At 40.9% G+C, this 21,260-nt stretch overlaps 1 protein-coding gene across 3 annotated transcripts in view; it reads left to right on the top strand.

Moving 5' to 3' along the window:
- UBR2 (ubiquitin protein ligase E3 component n-recognin 2) overlaps positions 1-20,882 on the top strand; it is a 129,287-nt gene extending 108,405 nt beyond the window's left edge. For all 3 annotated transcript variants that reach the window (XM_030797587.1, XM_003266262.3, XM_030797588.1), the window contains 11 exons: positions 2,967-3,063; positions 3,304-3,371; positions 5,226-5,361; positions 5,952-6,042; positions 7,704-7,834; positions 8,886-8,994; positions 11,921-11,977; positions 13,654-13,731; positions 15,625-15,795; positions 16,968-17,069; positions 18,415-20,882. In XM_030797587.1, the coding sequence (XP_030653447.1) occupies positions 2,967-3,063; positions 3,304-3,371; positions 5,226-5,361; positions 5,952-6,042; positions 7,704-7,834; positions 8,886-8,994; positions 11,921-11,977; positions 13,654-13,731; positions 15,625-15,795; positions 16,968-17,069; positions 18,415-18,556 (1,182 nt within the window). In that variant the 3' untranslated portion in view covers positions 18,557-20,882. The remainder of the gene's footprint in view (positions 1-2,966; positions 3,064-3,303; positions 3,372-5,225; positions 5,362-5,951; positions 6,043-7,703; positions 7,835-8,885; positions 8,995-11,920; positions 11,978-13,653; positions 13,732-15,624; positions 15,796-16,967; positions 17,070-18,414) is intronic.
- Positions 20,883-21,260: the final 378 nt, after the last annotated feature.

A 21,260-nucleotide genomic window follows, 5' to 3' on the forward strand; every position in this document is an offset into this window, starting at 1 on the left:
GTAAGGATATTAAAGAAGTAACGTTTGTGGTTTAATCTTTCTTTTAAATAAACTTCAGGAGGCCGGGTGCGGTGGCTCACACCTGTAATCCCAGCACTTTGGGAGGCCGAGGCAGGAGGATCACCTGAGGTCGGGAGTTTAAGACCAGCCTGACCAACATGGAGAAACCTCGTCTCTACTAAAAACACAAAATTAGCCAGGCGTGGTGGCGCATGCCTGTAGTCCCAGCTACTCAGGAGGCAGAGGCAGGACAATCGCTTGAACCCGGGAGGTGGAGGTTGCAGTAAGCTGAGATTGCACCATTGCACTCCAGCCTGGGCAACAAGAGTGAAACTCCATCTCAAAAAAAATATATATATATATATATATATTGCAGCCTGGGCAATATAGTGAGACCTCATCTCTACACAAATTTTAAAATTGGCTAGGAGTGGTGGCGTGGCATGTACCTGTGGTCCCAACTACTTAAGAGGCTGAGTTGGGAAGATCACTGGAGCTGGGGAGGTCGAGGCTGCAGTGAGCCATGATTGTGCCCCTGTACTCTAGGCTGTGCAACAGAGCAAGATCCTATCTTTAAAAAAAAAAGCAGCAGAAGAATGTATATTCTAGCTCCACTTTCTTGCTAACCATTCATATTTCAACTCCTGCAATTTGGCTCCACTTCTAACACTTTCTGACTTCTATGAAATATCTCTTTCCAAGTTCACCAAATGATCTCCTGATTATCATTTTGTGTGGGCATTTTTTAGCCCTTGTCTTTGAAACCTCTACTTAATTGCTTGTTCTGAAACTTTTATTTCTCTCCATTCCTTCTTCATTCTGAAACTCATTTTTCTCTTAATTTCTATGACATTCTTGGCTTTCTTTCTACCTCTGTGGCTCCTGCCTCTAAGCCCGGTCTCCCTCCTCCATCCTGCAGTTGTCATTTTTAAACCTCCAGAGTTCTGCCATCTAATAATCTTCCCTGATCAGCCCCATCTATGCCTCTGATTTCAGTTATATCCAAATGATCCCCACCTGTGTATCTCCAACCCAGATCTTTATCTTAGGCCTAGGTTATCTCTGCCTGCTTTATTTTTTTAACCTGTATCTCCTACACATACCTAAAATTCAATCCAAATTAATTTTTCTTCCTATAATCCCTGTTTTAGTTAATTTCACCACTATTCATCCAGGAGAAACCAGAAAATTGAAGTCTTTATTTTTTGAGACAGTCTCACTCTGTTGCTCAGACGAGTGCAGTGGCACAATCTCAGCCCACTGCAGCCTCGTGTCCTGGGTTCAAGCGACGCTCCTGTCTCAGCCTTCTGAGTAGCTGGGATTACAGGTGCACACCACCACGCCCAGCTAATTTTTGCGTTTTTAGTAGAGATGGGGTTTCACCATGTTGGCCAGGCTGGTCTTAAACTCCTGACCTCAGGTGATCTGCCCATCTCGGCCTCCCAAAATGCTGAGATTGCAGGCATGAGCCACCATTCCCGGCCTAGATACATTATTTAGCCTGGGCATTCACATTCAGTTGGTCAGCAGAGTCTGACAAATTCTCACCATTCCTTCTTCTACTTGTTTGGTTCAGCCCCATATCATTTCTTGCCTAGATTATCGTAGCAGTTTTTACCCAGAATCTCACCCTTCTCTAATACATTATTAGAGGGGCTCCTCAAAAGCAATCCTGTTCATATTCTTCATACTTTTACAAACTTCCTAACCTATTTCTCCATTATCACCTCCTGCCAGTTCCTACCCCTGTGGTCCAGACTTGTAGAATCACTGCCAGTTCCTCAATGCTAGTTCCCATGCTTTTGCACATTCCATTTCCTCTGCCTAGAGTACCCTAAGAAGACTGCTACTCTTTCAGATGCTGTTCAAGTTTTCTCTTCCCTTAGAAAGCCCTCTGAGCCATGTACTGTGAGTTAGAGACCTCTCATCTGTGATGCCTGCCTCCTTCCCCACTTTCTTCCTTTCCCACCCCAGGACTTTAAGCCCTTTGAGAGCAGGAGGAGGGAGAATGGGTTTTATTTGAAGATCTTCAGAACCAAGACCTAGTGTATACAGTAGGACCTCAATATTTATTGAACCAAACATTACAGAAAATTTGGAAAATGAGAAAACAAGCAGGAAGAAAAAAGTCATCAACTTATCACATATCCATCTTTTTCCATTAGCATATTTATGCTTGATTACAATTGGTACTCACATGTAGCTTTGTTTCTGCTGTATTCTTTGAATCAACAGTTTTCTTATTACTGCTACTTAGTCCTCATAACAATTTTTAATAGCTGCGGGCACCCTCATTTGTGCCACCATCTTCTTGGACAGTTTTTCCAATATTTGGAGTATCTCTTTAGGATACTCTACATTTTAAGGAAGAGTATCCACATTTTAGAGTATCTCTTTAGGATAAACATAAGAGATACATGTTTAGAGTATCTCTTTAGGATAAACATAGAGAAATACTGCATCCGCATCTTGGCTTGTTTATTTGTTTTTTGAGATGGAGTCTTGCTCTGTTTTCCAGGCTGGAGTGCAGTGGTGTGATCTCAGCTCTCTGCAACCTCTGCCTCCAGGGTTCAAGCGATTCTCCTGCCTCAGCCTCTCGAGTAGCTGGGATTACAGGCGTGAGCCACCGCTCCCGACCTGCCTCCACATCTTGGGAGTGTCCCTTGCTTTCTGTCAGATGCATATATTCTATATTCTTTTCTTTTCCAGAGAAAAGCAGCAACATGGTGGCAAAGAGATAGATTTCATTTATTCAGCATACACTTAGACATTTCCCATTCCATTTATCCTGTGTTAGAGGCATGTCATTGAGATGTCATAGATCTAGTTCCATACCATCTAGAGCAGTTTCATTGTGCATCCAGCTGTGCTCTGAGCTAGCATTCCTGAAAGAGAACTGCTTTGCATGTTGGTTTTTTGTTAATTGTGTTGGTTTCTTTTTAATTGTGTTGGTTTCTTTATTTTAGGATGACTGTCTTAGGTCATTGACGAGGTTTGCCGCAGCACACTGGACAGTGGCATCACTTTCAGTGGTGCAAGGACATTTTTGTAAACTTTTTGCATGTGAGTATTAATACATTTATAACATGTTGTAATTTTTCGTCCTCTGAAATTTTGTTTTTAATGGTACAGCTTCTCTCAATAATGAATTAAATACTTAGTAGTACTGGTTTTCTTATATATAAGCTCTAGCTTATAAACTCTCATGTGTCTTGTAAGAAGATAAATTTAAAGCAGATTATATGCATTTTAACATATGTTGGCATATGAAATATGCTAATGTATTTCTCTTTAAATCTTTAGCACTGGTGCCTAATGACAGCCATGAGGAACTTCCATGCATATTAGATATTGACATGTTTCATTTATTGGTGGGTATTGTGCAGTTTGTTTGGACTTCTACGTCATACTATGTAACTTTACCTTAGGTTTGGTGAGCAGTATAGTGGCAGACAGGAAGGAGTTATGTGATTTCCTTACCCCTTCTGAGTATAATTCTTTTATGAGAAACCTCAAAAAGAAATTATTTAGGAACCTAGTTGAGAGACTTGACCTGGTTATTGAGACATCCTCTGACTCTTATTTTGCTTTATGGCTGAGGTCAGTATTTTAACCTCTCTGTGCTTTTAACCTGTAAAGAGATAAAAACACCAGCAACGGGTCAGGTGTGGTGACTCATGCCTGTAATCCCAGCACTTTGCGAGGCTCACCCCAGATCACTTGAGGTCAGGAGTTTGAGAGCAGCCTTGCCAACATGGTGAAACCCTATCTCTACTAAAAGTACAAAAAATTAGCTGGGCATGGTGGCACACGTCTGTAATCTCAGCTACTCAGGAGGATGAGACAGGAGAATCACTTGAACCCAGGAGGCGGAGGTTGCAGTGACCAAGATTGCACAACTGCACTCCAGCTTGGATGACAGAGCAAGACCCCATCCAAAAAAAAAAAAAACAACAGAAGCACTGCTGCTGGCCCATACAGTGCTTTTGTACATTTTCGAAAATCTGGCAGATACAGCCCTGTGGTCACACTTAGTGGCAGAGAGCCCCTTATAATTCAGGGCAAGGTATGTCCTCTGAGCCGGGACATCCTGGTGCTAAGACACACAGCTATCCAAATAGTGGGTAGCCAAATCTCAGCCCTACCTCAACTGGGTTCCCTTGCACAGGATACAGAGTGTACTACCACACCCAGCAGCCCCAGGTGCTGTGCCCTTATTCTCTGGACCTCAGATTCTGCCCCTTTAAGTTGGTTAGTACCTACTTTATATGACTATGTCAGAACTCAATGAGTTAATCCGTGTAACGCACTTAGAGCAATATATTCCTAATAAATGCTGGCTATTACTGTTCTCATTGCTACAACTAAAACCACCACCACCTATACCACCATGCAGACAGCAGGAGGCCAAGAGAGCTAGCATTTGTGTACCTGCCAGCTTTTACATACATTCACACTTACATCTCTACAATTTACATGTAACATATTGTCTACTTTACCAATAGGGAAACTGAGGCCTGATCAGAGATGTTAATTTGTGTAAAAAAGCTCATAAGAGGAGGAGGTAGGATTCATATCTAGATATTTATAGGTCCAAAACCCATGTTTTTTCAACTGCCTACTCCCTGGAGAGAGTTCAGATATTGTTTTTGTTAACAATAAGCTATGTATAGGGGACCCACTGGATTAATGAAATCATAGTACCCATCAAGAGTCCTGTAACTCTTAAGTCATTTCATGTAGCCAGTCCTATTGGATTTTCTAACATGGATACCCTTTCTTTAAGAACAAAGATTTCTTAAAGGGAGGAGCTGAACTCAGGAGGGATCACAGTAAGAAAATGGAAATGTGACCGGGCGCGGTGGCTCACGCCTGTAATCCCAGCACTTCGGGAGGTTGGGGTGGGCGGATTACCTGAGGTCAGGAGTTCGAGACCAGCCTGGCCAACATGGCAAAACCTCGTCTCTACTAAAAATACAAAAAGTCGGGCGTGATTTTACACGCCTGTAATCCCAGCTACTCAGGAGGCTGAGGCAGGAAAATCGCTTGAACCCAGGAGGTGGAGGTTGCGGTGAACCGAGGTTGCACCACTGCACTCCAGCCTGGGCAACAGAGTAAGACTGTCTAAAAAAAAAATCAAAATAAAAGTAAAAGTAAGAAGATGGAAATGTGCTTAGCTGTGAAAGGAAAGGTGATCTGTCTGATGTCCTGTGTTTGGTGCCTAGGTGGGCTTGGTGCTTGCATTCCCTGCGTTGCAGTGTCAGGATTTTTCAGGGATCAGCCTTGGCACTGGAGACCTTCACGTTTTCCATCTGGTTACTATGGCACACATCATACAGATCTTACTTACCTCATGTACAGGTAACTCTTGCCTTTTTGTCAGTTTCTTGAAGGAAATACTTGAGTTTTCTGAGTTTAAAAAAAAGTATGAGAGGAAAAGGTATTTGGATGAGAATAATACATGAATAAGGCTATTTTTTTCTGTGTATCCTTATACAAAAAGTTTTGAAACATTTCTTTCTCCTCTTAAAATTTCTAGTAATGTGAATGTTTCTAGTCTTAATTTCATACATTCAGTAATATTTGTGTAGAATAGTAATTAAATCTTTTAGAATTTTACGTTTTAGAATGCCAATTTTGTTTTAACTTACATGTTTGTTAATGCCCACATGAATTCATCATTAAATTATGTGTTGCATTCAAAATTCTTGTTTTTCATACACTTTAAGACTATATTTATTTGATTTTACTTAAAACATGCCAGCTGGCTGTTTGGTTTGATTGAGATCAATACTGTGCTCCCACTTGAGGGATTACAATTTTGCATGTTTTCTAGGAATATTTCATGTTATATGTGAGTTTATGAATATATTTGCATGCTTAATGTCTTCAGTCCTTTTGATAACACTTAATTGGAAAATACAGAGTACTAGTATTTCCTTATCTTTCAGAAGAGAATGGCATGGATCAAGAAAATCCCACTTGTGAAGAAGAATCAGCAGTTCTTGCTTTGTATAAAACACTTCACCAGTATACGGGAAGGTGAGTTAGTCATCTTTACATGATAACGCATTTCCCTAAATATTGCTAGACGATGATAGCGTGAGAAAGGAATTCATTTGTTAATTAGGGGAAATTGTTGTCCATTGACATGTTTTTAAAATAAGATGTGGAGTGATCTGCAGGGCTTTTCTGAACTATTCATATACTAACATAATTGGAAATCTGGGAGAAAGGTGATAATATTATGCAGAGCTTCCCACATTTATTTGGCTGTGGAACCCTTCATTTGCTCAGAGGATCTGGCAGAGACTAGAGGATAGATCCAATGTACTTTGGAAAGGCGATACTCTAAAACTTATGTTGTCTCATTCAGAATGGGAATTTAAAACTGCAAGTTAAATTGGCATAATTTATTTTTAAGGTAATATTCAGTAGTGGCAGGAATAAAATGAAATTATAAGAATTTCATGTATGGTTAGAGTCATGATTTGCTACAAATAGCAATTCAGTAGTTTGCTTAGCTTTCAACAGTATATATGTCAAGAATCTGTAAAGTCAGGAACCTATAAAAATGTCTGGTTTTTGACTATCCCATTTCTGAGAACCTACATTAACAAAATAATTCAACATATAGAAAAAAAACATACAGGCATATAAAGATGGACACTCCAGCCAGGCACGGTGGCTCACCCCTATAACCCCAGCACTTTGGGAGAATGAGGCTGGCAGATTGCTTAAGCCCAGGCATTTGAGACCAGCCTGGCCAACATGGTGAAACCCTGTCTCTACCAAAAAATACAAAAATTAGCCAGGCATGGTAGCATGTGCCTGTGGTCTTATCTTCTCAGATCACCCACGGAGGTGAAGGCTGCAGTGAGCCATCACACCACTGCACTCCAGACTGGACAAAACAGTGAGACCCTGTCTCAAAAAGAAAAAGATGTACACGCTGATATTATTTATATTAGCAAATAACTGAAGGCAATCTAAGTGTTTGCAGGGGAATAGTTTGATATAGTGATGAATGTGTTCCAAAATAGTATAAATCTATTTAAAATATGGCCCTAGGAGCTGGGTGCAGTGACATGTGCCTGTAGTCCCAGCTGCTCGGGAGGCTGAGGTGGGAGGATTGCTGGAGCCCAGTAGTTTGGGTCCAGCCTGGACAACTTTTCATTTTCTACATTTTCTCTTTATGTCACTATGTTACTTTTATAAATTTTAATAACATCACGCCTGTAATTCCAGCACTTTGGGAGGCCAAGGCGGGCGGATCACAAGGTCAGGAGATCGAGACCATTCTGGCTAACACAGTGAAACCCCGTCTCTACTAAAAATACAAAAAATTAGCCGAGCGTGGTGGTGGGCGCCTGTAGTCCCAGCTACTCGGGAAGCTGAGGCAGGAGAATGGCGTGAACCTGGGAGGCAGAGCTTGCAGTGAGCTGAGATCGCGCCACTGCACTCCAGCCTGGGCGACAGAGCGAGACTCCATCTCAAAAAATTTAATAACAGCATTGGAGGCTATGTCACCACTTAAACCTGGCGTCCTATAATAACACACACCCACTTGCCTGTTAACTCACTCCTTTTAAGCATAGATGCCATCAGTTACAAATGACAGTCAAGTCTGTTTTCACACTATGCTATAAGTACAGTGACCTTTTCTTAGTAGATTTCCCAGTAATCTTTTTTTTCTTTTTTAGTGCCTTGAAAGAAATACCATCCGGCTGGCATCTGTGGAGGAGTGTCAGAGCTGGAATCATGCCTTTCCTGAAGTGTTCTGCTTTATTTTTTCATTACTTAAATGGGGTTCCTTCCCCACCTGACATTCAAGGTAATTTATACTTTCTTTCAAAATGTAGGGAGAGTTTGTAATCCTTTACTCCAGCAAATATAAAGATCACTTGCAAAAATGAAAATTGACTAAAAGTTCAAAGCATAGCTAATTTACTATGGTGATGTACACATTTATAGCATAAAATGTATGTTTATGCGTATGTCTCCATTTATTTGGATCTCAGTAAATGACTGTTAAACTTCTATGTAAATGTTTTTACACCTGCAAAGCACTTCTCCCGTAAAGATCGTAGTTGTGCTTTCAGATGTTAAAATGTTGTGTATTATTCATAAACAAGGTTCTTCAGATTTGAAAAGGTGAAAGCTGACAATTTCAAGTGATTTTTAACTTGAAACATGCATAGCATTAAAATTTAGAATACCCATAATTGCACATAAATCTGATTTTAATTTGGGAATTGATTTGCTCTTTCATAGTTGTTTTCCATGTTCTGTTTTGATTCATTTCATAAAAGTAGTATGAAGGTGGACTTGACTGTATCTCTGTATCCCACAGTGCCTGGCACTGGCCATAGAGTACCTGCATGCAGTGCTGCTCTCTGAAAGTTTGTCCACTGGCATTTCCATTCAGCTAGTTGCCTAGGAACCATACAAAAGAGTTTAGTCTTCCAGATTATTTGCAGTGATGATTAGAGTTGGTATTTAAATCCGTGTCTCGTGGTAAAACCATCTTGTATTTCTGTATTGGTTGATCCTTTTCCAGAGCACCCATACATTATTTTTATGATTTAGTGTTCACAATAACCCCGTGCAGTAGATTGTGCAGGCATACCATTTTGCAAATGATAAAGCTGAGACACCAGGACATTGGGACCAGTTTGATGTAGGAGTCGCCTGACTGCACTCGATGCATTGCGTTATTTTCCATGGATTCCTTCCACGTGCCATTCTGTTAACTTCCTACAAGTTACGTACCTGGCAAATTGGAACTCTTTCATCCTTTTTTTTAAGCTCTGCTATTGCTTAACTGTCATGCAGAATATGCCCTTAGTTGTTATATGTACTCTTTTCTTGTTCTTCATTTGCAGTTCCTGGAACAAGCCATTTTGAACATTTATGTAACTATCTTTCCCTACCAAACAACCTCATTTGCCTTTTTCAAGAAAATAGTGAGATAATGAATTCACTGATTGAAAGGTAATGATTATATACTTTTCTTCGTTGTATTAAATAGTTCTATGGAACCAAACTTTAGTTACCACATATGTAGCAAAATTCTCAAGTAATGACCCTGGTAGAATTCAACACAAATAATTCAAACTATAATGAGTAGGCCTTTTGTTGTTGTTGTTTGTTTGTTTTGTTTTTGCTTTTGTTTTTGTTTTGTTTTGAGACAGTCTTGCTCTGTCACCCAGGCTGGAGTGCAGTGGTGTGATCTTGGCTCACTGCCACCTCCACCTCCTGGGTTCAGGGAATTCTCCTGCCTCAGCCTCCCAAGTAGCTGGGGTTACAGGCATACACCGCCATGCCCGGCTAGTTTTTTGACCACCGTGTTGGTCAGGCTGGTCTCGAACTCCTGACCTCAAATGATTCACCTGCCTCGGCCTTCCAAAGTGCTGGGATTACAGGTGTGAGCCACCGCACCGGCCTGTGAGTAGGCCTTTTTAGCTAAGGATCTGGCTTTTCAGTAAACTTTTTGCCAAGCTAGTGAATAGCATAAACAAATTTGCATGGAAGGGGAATAGTGGTAGAAGTGTTGATTTCCTTGCATGAACTTACTTGTTAAGGACTCTCTTCCATAGATTTTTTCTTGTTTTTGTTTTTGTTTTTAAGAGATGGGGTTTTGCCATTTTTTCCAGACTGCCTTTGAACTCCTGGGCTGAGACATTCCTCCCACCTCAGCCTCCTGAGTAGCTGGGACTACAGGCACATGCCATCACACTCAGCTTTTCATAGATTTTTAAAGCTGAAAGAACCCTTAAGGCTATCTAGTCCAATACCTTCAACTTTATATTTGAGAAAACTGAAGTCTAGAGAAATTGGCCTGTCAACCATGTCAAGTTAGTGACTGAGTTAAATATATGGCTGTTCTGTCCACAAAACGGGGGAAAATATTTGCAAACTACGTATCTGATAAGGGATTAACATCCAGAATAGGCCAGGCACAGTGGCTCACTCCTGTAATCCTAGCACTTTGGGAGGCAGAAGTGGGAGGATCACTTGAGCCCGGAAGTTCAAGACCAGCCTGGGTAACATGGCGAAACCGCATCTCTACAAAAAATTTAAAAATTAGGCATGGTGACATGCACCTGTCAGGAGGCTGAAGTGGGAGGATCACTTGAGCCCTGAAGGTCGAGGCTATAGTGAGCTGCATGCCATTCTACTCCAGCCTGGATGACAGATCAAGACCCTGTATCAAAAGAAAAAATCCAGACTTATATATATCCAGAATTCCTACAACTTAACAACAACAACAACAAAAATAAAACCCAGTTAAAAAATAGGCAAAGGTCTTAAATAGGCATTTCTCCAAAGAAGATAAATAGCCAAAAAAGCATACAAAAAGATGCTCAACATCACTAGTCACTGGGGAAATCACGCTGACATACCACTTCACACCCATTGGGTGGGCTATTAGTTTTTTAAAAAAAGAAAATTACAAATGTTTACAAGGATGTGGAAAAACTGGTATACTGGTATCCTTGTGCATGGGATATAGAAAATGATAGAGCCGCTATGGAAAACAGCATGACAGTTCCTCAAAAAGATAAACATAAAGTTACTTTATGATTCAGCAATTCCACTTCCAGGTACAGATTACAAAATAACTGAAAGCAAGAACTCAGATCAATATTAAACACCCACATTTATAGCAGCATTATTCATGATAGCCAAAAGATGGAATCAACTCAGATGTCCAACAGATGAATGGATGCACAAAATGTGGTGTGTACAGACACACAATGGACTATTATTCAGTCTTAAAACTAGGCCAGGTGTGGTGGTGCACGACTGTAGTCCCAGCTACTCGGGAGGCTGAGGCAGGAGAATCACTTGAACCTGGGAGGCAGAGGTTGCAGTGAGCCAAGATTATGCCACTGCGCTCCAGCCTGAGTGACAGAGCAAGACTCTGTCTCAAAAAGAAAAGTAAAGGAAATTCTCACACATGCTACAACGTGGATGCACCTTGAGGACGTGTGCTAAGTGAAATAAGCCAGTCACATAAAGGATAAATACTGTATGATTCCACTTCACTGAGGTACCTAGAGTAGTCCAATTCATAGAAACAGGAAGTAGAACGGTGGTTCCCAGGGGCTGGGAGAAGGAATTTTGCATTTAATGAGTACGGAGTTTCAGTTGGGAAAGATGAAAACATTCTGGAGATGGATGGTGGTGCTGGTTGCACAACAGTGTGAATGTACTTAATGCTACAGAACATTAGACTTTGAAGTGGTTAACATGGTCATTTTTATGTTATGTATATTTTACCACACTAAAAAAAAAATTTTTTTTTTTTTTAAGTCTCACTCTGTCACCCAGGCTTGAGTGCACTGGCACAGTCACAGCTCGTCCTCCTGGGTTCAAGCAATCCTCCTGCCTCAGCTTCCCAAGTAGCTGGGACTACAGGCACGTGCCACCACACCCAGCTAATTTTTGTATTTTTAGTAGAGAAGGGCTTTTGCCATATTGCCTAGGCTGGTCTCGAACTCGTGGGATCAAGTAATCTTCCCGCCTCAGCCTCCCAAAGTGCAGAGATTACAGGCGTGAGCACCTGGCCAAAAAAGTTTTATTTTTAATATGAGTGTTCTAGCTCCAGATAATGTTAGCTTGGCATTAATATAGATTGATATAGACTAGTTTTTCTAGAGTATCCAAATTAGTAAGATAATGATGTTTATAGCCACAAATTGTAATATATTTAATCATTCTTGCTTTTAGAAAATATTCAGATTTTAAAAGTTGTAGGCAAAATAGTATTTCTCCAGGTTTCTTTTGATGAAGTAAATATGTTAGGTCAAGAATATTATTTTCCTCTTATTGGCTATGGAGGGGAGAAAATTCTAGTTCTAACCCTTTAAAAGTAAAAGTGTTTTGTGTTTTTTCCCCTCTGTTTACATTAAAGTTGGTGCCATAACAGTGAAGTTAAAAGATATCTAGAAGGTGAAAGAGATGCTATAAGGTAAGTTAAGGATCCTCAAAAACTTGATTGAGGTGGGAGAAAGGGTGGGATCAGGATATAAGCACCGTATTCCTTCAGAAACTGACTTCTCAAGCCTTCAGTGATTCCAAAAGGTTAAGATATGTTGCCTTCGTATTTTCTTCTTAATCTAATGATGAGAGTCTATCAAAGTCAGAATTATGAACATAAATATACTACATTCTTGGCAGAGAAAGGAAATAACAAAGTTATTATATTTTAGGGTATTTGCTTTAAAAAACATAACGCGGCTCCTAGGTTTTTCTTAGCTCTATTTTTTTCTCTCTTTCATTATGGGAAAACTCTCCAGAAGTGTGAAGAGTGAAATAATGAGGCTCCACATACTTGTCATTCACCTTCAATAACTATCAGTCAAATCATGGCCAGTCATTTCTTATAATTATTTTTTCTTCATTTCTTTTTACATTCTATTCTGATTCTGTTGTAAAGTGTGCTCCACCAGATCCTAAAAAGATGTGTCTCAATTGTTACTATACAAGTTGCACATCTCTAATCCAAAAATCTGAAATTTGGAATGTCCCCATGAGCATTCCTTTAAGCATCATGTTGGCCCTCAAAAAGTTTCAAATTATGGAGCATTTCAGAATTCAGGTTTTAACATTAGAGATACTCAACCTGGATTAACAATTGAGATGCATTTGTTATGATCTGGTAGAGCATGCTTTACTACAGAATGCAAACAGAAGTAATGCACATATTCCAAACTCTAAAAAAATTCAAAACCCAAAGCACCACTGGTCCCAAGGATCTCAGATAAGGGATACTCAACCTATATCTCTTAGTTCTGGTAAATACATCGTCCATAAAGGTCAGAAGACTAGAGATTATCTGTCCTATTTGTTTGCTTTTACACATCCAGAAATAACACCCCCATTTTATTAGGTTGGACCACATGAAATGTCAGTTTTTATAAGTCAAAAATGGTTGAATATCACAATTTCATGTGATTCCACTCTGACGTCAGAAAACTCTTAATAAATGGAACAGTAATCGTCAACTAGAAGTATACATCAGAATAACCTTGGGAACTTTTGAAAAAAATACTCAGGCCACTACCTACTGAATCTAATTTCTCTAAAGTTAAAGCCCTAGCATGTCTATCCCCTCAAAATTCCCCCAAGTGATTTTGATACGATTAAGAACTACTGTCTAGCCGGGCGCGGTGGCTCACACCTGTAATCTCAACACTTTGGGAGGCCAAGGGGGGTGGATCACGAGGTCAGGAGATCAAGACCATCCTGGCTAACACGGTGAAACCCCGTCTCTACTAAAAAAAAAAAAAATACAAAAAATTAGCTGGGCATGGTGGCGGGCGCCTGTAGTCCCAGCTACTTGGGAGGCTGAAGCAGGAGAATGGTGTGAACCCAGGAGGTGGAGGTTGCAGCGAGCCAAGATCGTGCCACTGCACTCCAGCCTGGGCGACAGAGCAAGACTCTGTCTCAAAAAAAAAAAAAATAAATAAATGTCTAAAATAATCCCCCCTTCAGTTTAACTCCATTTCTTGTCTTGGCAATGGGTAAAGTAGTGAAAGGCCACACCGTGTTACCCAGGCTAGGCAGGTATGTGCATATAGAAGTGCCTCGTAGTGTAATATGACCTAAATTAACGGAGCGTTTTTTAATTTTTCCTTTTTTCAGATATCCAAGAGAATCTAACAAGTTAATAAACCTTCCAGAGGATTACAGCAGCCTCATTAATCAAGCATCCAATTTCTCGTAAGTTTTGCTATTAGCATTGAACATTCCCTGCCACTGGAAACACCTCTCTACAAAGAATTTGAAGGATTTTGTTGTTCTTTGTTTTGTTTGGGTAGAGAAATCGTATCTGTAGTACTTTATGAGAGAAAAGGGAGAAAAAAGGAAAAAAAGAAGAAACTTGGCCAGGCGCGGTGGCTCACGCCTGTAATCCCAGCACTTTGGGGGGCCGAGGTGGATGGATCTCCTGAGGTCAGGAGTTCCAGCCTGGCCAACTTGGTGAAACCCTGTCTCTACTAAAAATACAGAATTAGCTGGGCGTGGTGGCAGGTACCTGTAATCGCAGCTACTCGGGAGGCTGAGGCAGGAGAATCACTTGAACCCGGGAGGCAGAGGTCGTAGTGAGCCGAGATCTAGCAATTGCACTCCAGCCTGGGTGACAAAGGCAAAACTCTGTCTCAAAAAAAAAGAATAACATCTGTAGTACTCCATACTATGTAACTTATAAAAGCATCATTTCACTATGTTTCAGAATAAGACATGGAATGGGAGTAGGAGAAGCAAATTTGATTCATGAATGTTTAATAATTGCACTTAAAGTAATAACAGCCCTTGGTAATTGTTTTTTTTTTTTGAGACAGGTCTCGCTCTGTCGCCCAGGATGGAGTGCAGTGGTGCAACCTTGGTTTGCTGCAACCTCCACCTTCCAGATTCTAGTGATTCTTGTACCTCAGCCTCCTGAGTAGCTGGGATTACAGGCATGCACCACAACTCCCAGCTAGTTTTTTTTTGTATTTTTAATATCACCTCGGCCTCCCAAAGTGCTGGGATTACAGGTGTGAGCCACTACACCTGGCAGTAATTTTTAATATAGTATCAAATATTTAACATACAAGCAGCATAAAGAATAATGTAATAGGGGAGGCTGAGGTGGGAGTATCACTTGAGCCCAGGAGATGGAGGCTGCAGTTAGTCATGATCGTGCCACTGCACTCTAGTCTGGGTGACAGCGAGACCTTGTCTCAAAAAAAAAAAAGAAGAATATAATAATGTAAGAGCTTAAACATTACCTAGACAGTTGAAGCTCCCCAGCTGTCTCTTCTCTGTTGCCTCTTTTTCCTCCCTCTGAAGATACCTACTATTCTAAATGGAACATTAAGCATTCCATTGCTATACATTAACTATATAGGTTTCTATTCCTGAGCAGCATATATTGTTATTTTGCATGTTTTATTTTTATTTTATTTTATTTTATTTTTGAGACAGGGTCTCACTCTGTTGCCCAGGCTGGAGTGCAGTGGTGTGATCTTGGTTCACAGCAACCTCCGCCTCCCAGGTTCGAGTGATTCTCCAGTCTCAGCCTCCCAAGTAGTTGGGGCTACAGCTGCACACCACCGTGCCTGGCTAATTTTTGTATTTTTAGTAGAGACAGGGTTTCACCATATTGGTCAGGCTGGTCTCAAACTCCTGACCTCAGTTGATCCACCCACCTTTGCCTCCCAAAGTGCTGGGATTACAGGCGTGAGCCACTGCACCCAGCCGATTTTGCATTCATTCAGCATTGTTTCTAAGATTTATCTGTATTGACGTTTAAAACTTTATTGATTTTTCATTGCTCTGTAGTATTTTATTATATGGCAGTGGCACCGTTTTATCTTTTTCTCCTATTGATGATTTTATTTATTTTTTTTCTCTAGTTACTGATTCTTTTGAGTGTTTCCTACATGGTCTTTGTATATATGTGCAAGGTGTTTCCTATTTCCGATTCTAGGAATAAATTTGCAGAGACTGTGGGATATACGCTTCTTTGGCTTTACTTGATATTGCAGAATTCTTTTCTAGGCTGGTTTTTTCATCACTAGCTCTTTAGCCACTCTTTAGATCAATGACTTGTGGGTTTTTTATCCCTTGGAGGTGCCCGAAATCAGGTGGTGATAAGAGCAGAGCCCCAACTCTGTGCCTTGTGTGTGGATCTCTGCTGTGCTCCCAGAGTTACTGCTGCCAGACTGAACTGGAAGGGGAGGATGTAGGAGCCTGCACAGCTCACACCTACTCCTGTGGCTCTGGAGTGGGCATCTTCCTGAGGTAAGGACCTGGCTTTTTAGCTTTGGATCTGCCTCAGTATCTGACTGTTAGGGTGTCACAGGAAACTACTATATTGCCAGGAATTTTGAGACTACTGTTCTGTGTGACTCATTCCAGAAACATGGAGCTCCTTGTCTCCTCACGTCTCACATTTGGTCCATGCCAACTCTGTGTTGGTTCTTTTATTGTCACCATTCCCACTCCTCTTCCCCCAACCATAGGTGACAGTTCTGTTCTACTTGCTTCATGTCTCCCACTAATGTGAAACTTCTCTGATTTTCTGTCCAAATCCAGTGAGAATTACTCTTTCTGTTGTGTCCTCATGTCCTCATGGCTTTTGGATTTTACCTCCACTTATACATATTATCACAACTCTGCATGCCAGCTTGTGATTAGTGACTACCGTGTACTAGGCACTGAGAATGCGGTAGTCCACAGTGCAAAGATCTCTGCCCTCATGGATGGAGCTCATTTTCTAATGAGAGAGAGGACAAGCAAGACTGACAAGAATTTAGATAGTGATATAGGCTAAGGAGAAAAAATAAAGCAAGGAAGGGGAATATGAAATGGCAGCTGTGGAGCTAAATTTGAGATTTAATTTTAGTAGATCAGGGAAGGCTTCCTAAGAACATGACTTCTGAGTAAAGACCTAAAGAAGTGGGAGAACATTCTGCACAGTTCCTGGGGTAGAAATGTGCCTGCCTGCTCAAGGCAAGGAGGCTCGTGTCACTGGAGTGTTGTGCACAGGTGAGAGAATCCAGGGGCCTGCTGTGTGCTGGTGACATCTCTGGGCAAGGTGGAAGCCATTTCAGGGTTTGAAGCAGAGGCATAACATGAGTTTGGGCTCCTCTGGAGCATAGGTTATATCCATCGCTTAGTCATCCCCCTAGTACCTTGACAATTTCTTATACATATTAGGTTCTCAATAAATGTCTGTTTAATTGCGCTGAACTATTAATGCCAGATAAAGGCAAATCTCTCAAAGGGATCAGGGGACACAAATTTGACTCGAATCAACCTATTTCCTAGTTTGTGCACAGTTTTTTAATGGATAACTTCCTCCTAATAGTGGTTTAAATATCAGTACTATAAGACTTCATTCTATTTGGAACTGAATACAAATGTTGGTTACTAATGTGTAAATGCATAACGTATGAATGGCCTCTCTACAGAGTACGGGAATGTCAGGTGCTATTTTTAGCTGGCAAAACCAAAGGCTGTTTTTATTCTCCTCCTTACCTTGATGACTATGGGGAGACCGACCAGGGACTCAGGTAAGAACCCATCCTGAGTTAGCTAACTCAGGGCCTGTGGCACCCTTCAGTATGTGGTGACGTCCTGAGGGTGGAGGGCTGAGGTGGTTCTGGAAGAGGTGTTATCTGTGGAGTCTTCCAAGGAGGGTGCCCTGTCAGCCTGGTTTGGTGTTCTTTTCCCAGCCTTCAGAATGCCATGAGGAGCATCAGGATAGGTAAGGGAAGAGAATAGGACAGAGTGCAACTTTATTCCATTTATCACTCCAAAGAACTGTTTGAATTGCCATATGGCATCCCAGCTCAGAGCACTCCAGGGATGGCCCACTCTGACTTGTATGGCCTTGTATAGAGGAAGCCCAGTGTTTGAGAAAATCTTAATTGCTAACAAATGTGCTTATTACATTAAAATCTGGGGGACAAAGATTTAAAACATAAAGAACAATATAACAATATTTGAGGCTAAGTTACTTCTACTCTGGTAGCTTTAGTATATTGTAAGCTAACAATTCCCCCAAGCACTACTAAAGAACTTCTTTTAGACCATCTCTTTTGTCTAAAGGAGGTATAAGTTTTAACCTCCATAGATATGCCTATCCAGCCTTAAGTAGCAGATGTTGAAGGCCTAGAAACCCAAGCAAGGTAAGTAGATGAGCTGCCCCAGGTGCTGGACTGCGAGGCTATGCCCATGTGCAACCCAGTGATGGCGCTTCCCACTATTCTCAGTGTGGGCTGTTAGGAGGAGAGTCTGGTTAGTGAGTGAGAGGATGGCTGTGCTCAGAAACAGGAGTAGAGGTGCCTGGCTCAGGACACTGGTCCCAGGCAGGAACCCATCAATGCTTGTACTTGTGTTTAAATTGGACCTGGAAGTTACTCATATTTGATTGCTTCACTGAGACTGTGGCTGAAAGATTGCATCTGAGGAACGTTTTTCTTTTCTTTTCCTTTTTCTTTGCACTCTTAGTTAAAATCTGTGAGGAACATTTTTACTCCTGTAATTCTTCTTTCGCCTTCTCTGCCCCCTTTCCTTTTTACATGTTACCAACAAAACGGGCAATGAATTGGTAGTTTTAGCCTCTCAACCCAGACCCTCCTTATCCCCTGCAACCTCTATTCCCTCACCTCACTCTGGGTAAGTGTGGTTTGTGTACCTTTCCTTCCTCATTTCAGCACTTATTCCCTTTTACCTGCTCTTGGCCAATGGTCAGAGCTGATATTTTTGTTAATAGCCACAGTCACCTGCCAGACAGAAATGTTGCAGGAGGTCTAAAACCAATAACTTGTAACCTTGCCTAAATCAGGAAGGGTTGGGTTATAATAGAGGAATAAACAGAACACATTCTGAGTGACATGTGTCTTCTCTTTCTAGACGGGGAAATCCTTTACATTTATGCAAAGAGCGATTCAAGAAGATTCAGAAGCTCTGGCACCAACACAGTGTCACAGAGGAAATTGGACATGCACAGGAAGCCAATCAGACACTGGTTGGCATTGACTGGCAACATTTATAATTATTGCACCACCAAAAAACACAAACTTGGATTTTTTTAACCCAGTTGGCTTTTTAAGAAAGAAAGAAGTTCTGCTGAATTTGGAAATAAATTCTTTATTTAAACTTTCCTTCCCAGTTTTATAGTTTCTGGTTCTGAGGACTGATGAAAATCATCTTCCATCAGCAGATTTTCTTGCACTGTTTGCTGTGCCCCTCAAATATAACGTCTTGGGTTTTAAGATCGAGCAAGGAGCTTCTCTTCCTAGATTGGATCCCAGCCCCTTTGTGGGGGTCTGACTGCGTAGTCCCAGCCATTGTGTGATATTTCACGTTATTGATGATAGTGAACTGTGGGTCTGAAGCTGACTCAACGGAGGCAGGAAACAAAGTCTCTGTGGTCTGTTGGGTCATACTTCATGGTTCCACTGAGTGGCCCAACACTGGGACTGGGTTGGTGTCCCCTCTGCTGACAGGACCCTACTGCTAGGAGGAAAGTGGTTGATTTTGAAGGGAGTGTTCCCTTCTCTCCATTGACTATGAGAGAGTTGGGGGACACACGTGCAGAAGAAGCCCGTGGGGAGAAGGTGGTTTCCTGGTGTGCTGGCTGGTTTTTCAGGGCTGTTGGAGGTTTTTTTTTCTTTTTTTTTTATGGCAAGACTTTTGGCTTTGAGAAAACTCAAAGGGCTTTCCAAAAACTTAGGATGGTCTAAAAAATTAGGATATTCTTTTAGAATTAGGAAGAAAAATTAGGATATTCTAAAATAATATGGATTAAAAATTTAGGATATTCTTTTAGATATCCTAATATCTAGATGAGAGGCCTTCATTCATAACATCTGGTCGTTTGGGCTGTGGTTGGCATAAGTGATGTTTATTTTGGCCTCTGTCACATCCAGTTTCTTGAGCTTTTAAGGTAAGCTTCTTTTGGCTTTTTTTCAGATGTTCACCAAGCTTAAGTTTAAAATAATAGGTATTCTAAATGAGTATTCTAATTTTCTTATCTGTATTCTTTTAGAATACCCTAATGCTTCAGACAGTAATATTCTCTTGTTATTTCTAAGGCTAAATTGGCAGAGTATATCATCTAAAGCCAAACACTAAAGAAGGTGAGAACCCACTCCCACCCAGCCAGCATTTCCGGAAGCAGACAAGCTGCTCCTTCCTTGCTGGCTCACTTAGTGCATTCCTGGGATGGTCTGGCACCCAGGCTTTTTATTCTTTTTGAAGATTGTTCTTACTGAGGTGCCTTCCTAGAACAAGAGCCACTTACAAAATAGCTTATAATTATTATGTACCACACAACTACTATTGTTTGATGTATGACTGCTGAGAGCTTGAATACATGCAGAGAGTGACTGAAGACTTAGTAGAGGAATTAAATTCTGAGCCTGTCTAAGGTGGGGCTAAGGAACAAATGAGTGATAAGAGGCTCTTGGATTTTTTTAACCAATGCAAGTGACCCTTTCAGTCAGTTTTCTTTGAATTACATCTACAAGTTTTGTTCCACTCAGCTACCAGTCAACTAGGCATGCTCCACAGTATAGCAGGAAGAAGGTCAGAAATCTGGACCTGAAGCTAAAAGAAGTGAGGATGTAGAAGCCACATTCCTCTCCAAGGTAGTGTGTGAAAGAACCGCCCCCTCTTGAGAGGAGGATGACCGTCACCATTCTTGCTTGGGACTGACTCACCCAACTGAGAGGAGGACCAATAGAAAGAAAATTCACATTTGAATCCACCTCTCTCCCCCTTTTTCTGGCCTTCATTCATAAGATCTGGTTGTTTGGGCTGTGGTTGGCATAATTCATGTTTATTTTGGCCTCTGTCACATCCAGTTTCTTCAGCTTTTTAAGGTAAGCTTCTTTTGGCTTTTTTTCATATGTTCACCAAGCTAAAATTTAAAACAATAAGACCAGGTTTCTCTCTCTACAAGTGGATTATAAACATTTTCACCAAATCATAACAATACTCCAGCTTTCCAGCCCGACTTCCTCGGAGCCTGGAGTTAGCAAAGGTTGTCTCTGGATTCCATTCTCTGAGAATATCACAGAGCCTGGGAGAAGATGAATTTACATGAAATTGCAACATACACACCTTTTTATTTTCTGGTGTTAAGCTAATTGTCTTTCCTACCTTACAAATCATGTTAGTTTTATGATTTGTTCCGCATGTTTTATGTTTATTGTAGAAATGTTTATATAACATATGCTTTCCGTATCAGGGAAAATCATATCTGTTTAATAAATTGGCTATAACTTTAATATCTGTGGACAACTTGTAAAATTTGGAATGTATCATATGTAAAAAGTTTAAAGATACCCAAATAAATGCTTTAGGTGTTGGCATTACTTTTGGTTAGCATATATCTTTCCGTTTCATTTTACACACTTACCTGCCACAGCAATGAGCCCCGTGTCACCTTGCTACAAATACAGTGGGATATCTGTACTAGCTTTAAATTTAAGAGGCTTATATTATTATGGCCATTAGCCAAACTATCTTGACCTTCCCAGAGAAAGTGTGATCATCATTTTAGCTGATTAAGTTTCATATTCATTAGCCATGACAGCGTGTGACCTTTCTGGGCGATTTTGGAACTCAAATCACTGGGAAACAGGGCACTCCAAGACCTGTGTCTGGGTTTAAACTCTTGTTCATCCTTACCTGGTGATCTCAAGATCCTTGTCCTTACACACTCCCCTAGTGTGCTCGCTGGTTTTTCAGGG

This window comes from Nomascus leucogenys, chromosome 17 (genome assembly GCF_006542625.1).
Source record: "Nomascus leucogenys isolate Asia chromosome 17, Asia_NLE_v1, whole genome shotgun sequence".
Classification (NCBI taxonomy): Eukaryota; Metazoa; Chordata; class Mammalia; order Primates; family Hylobatidae; genus Nomascus; species Nomascus leucogenys.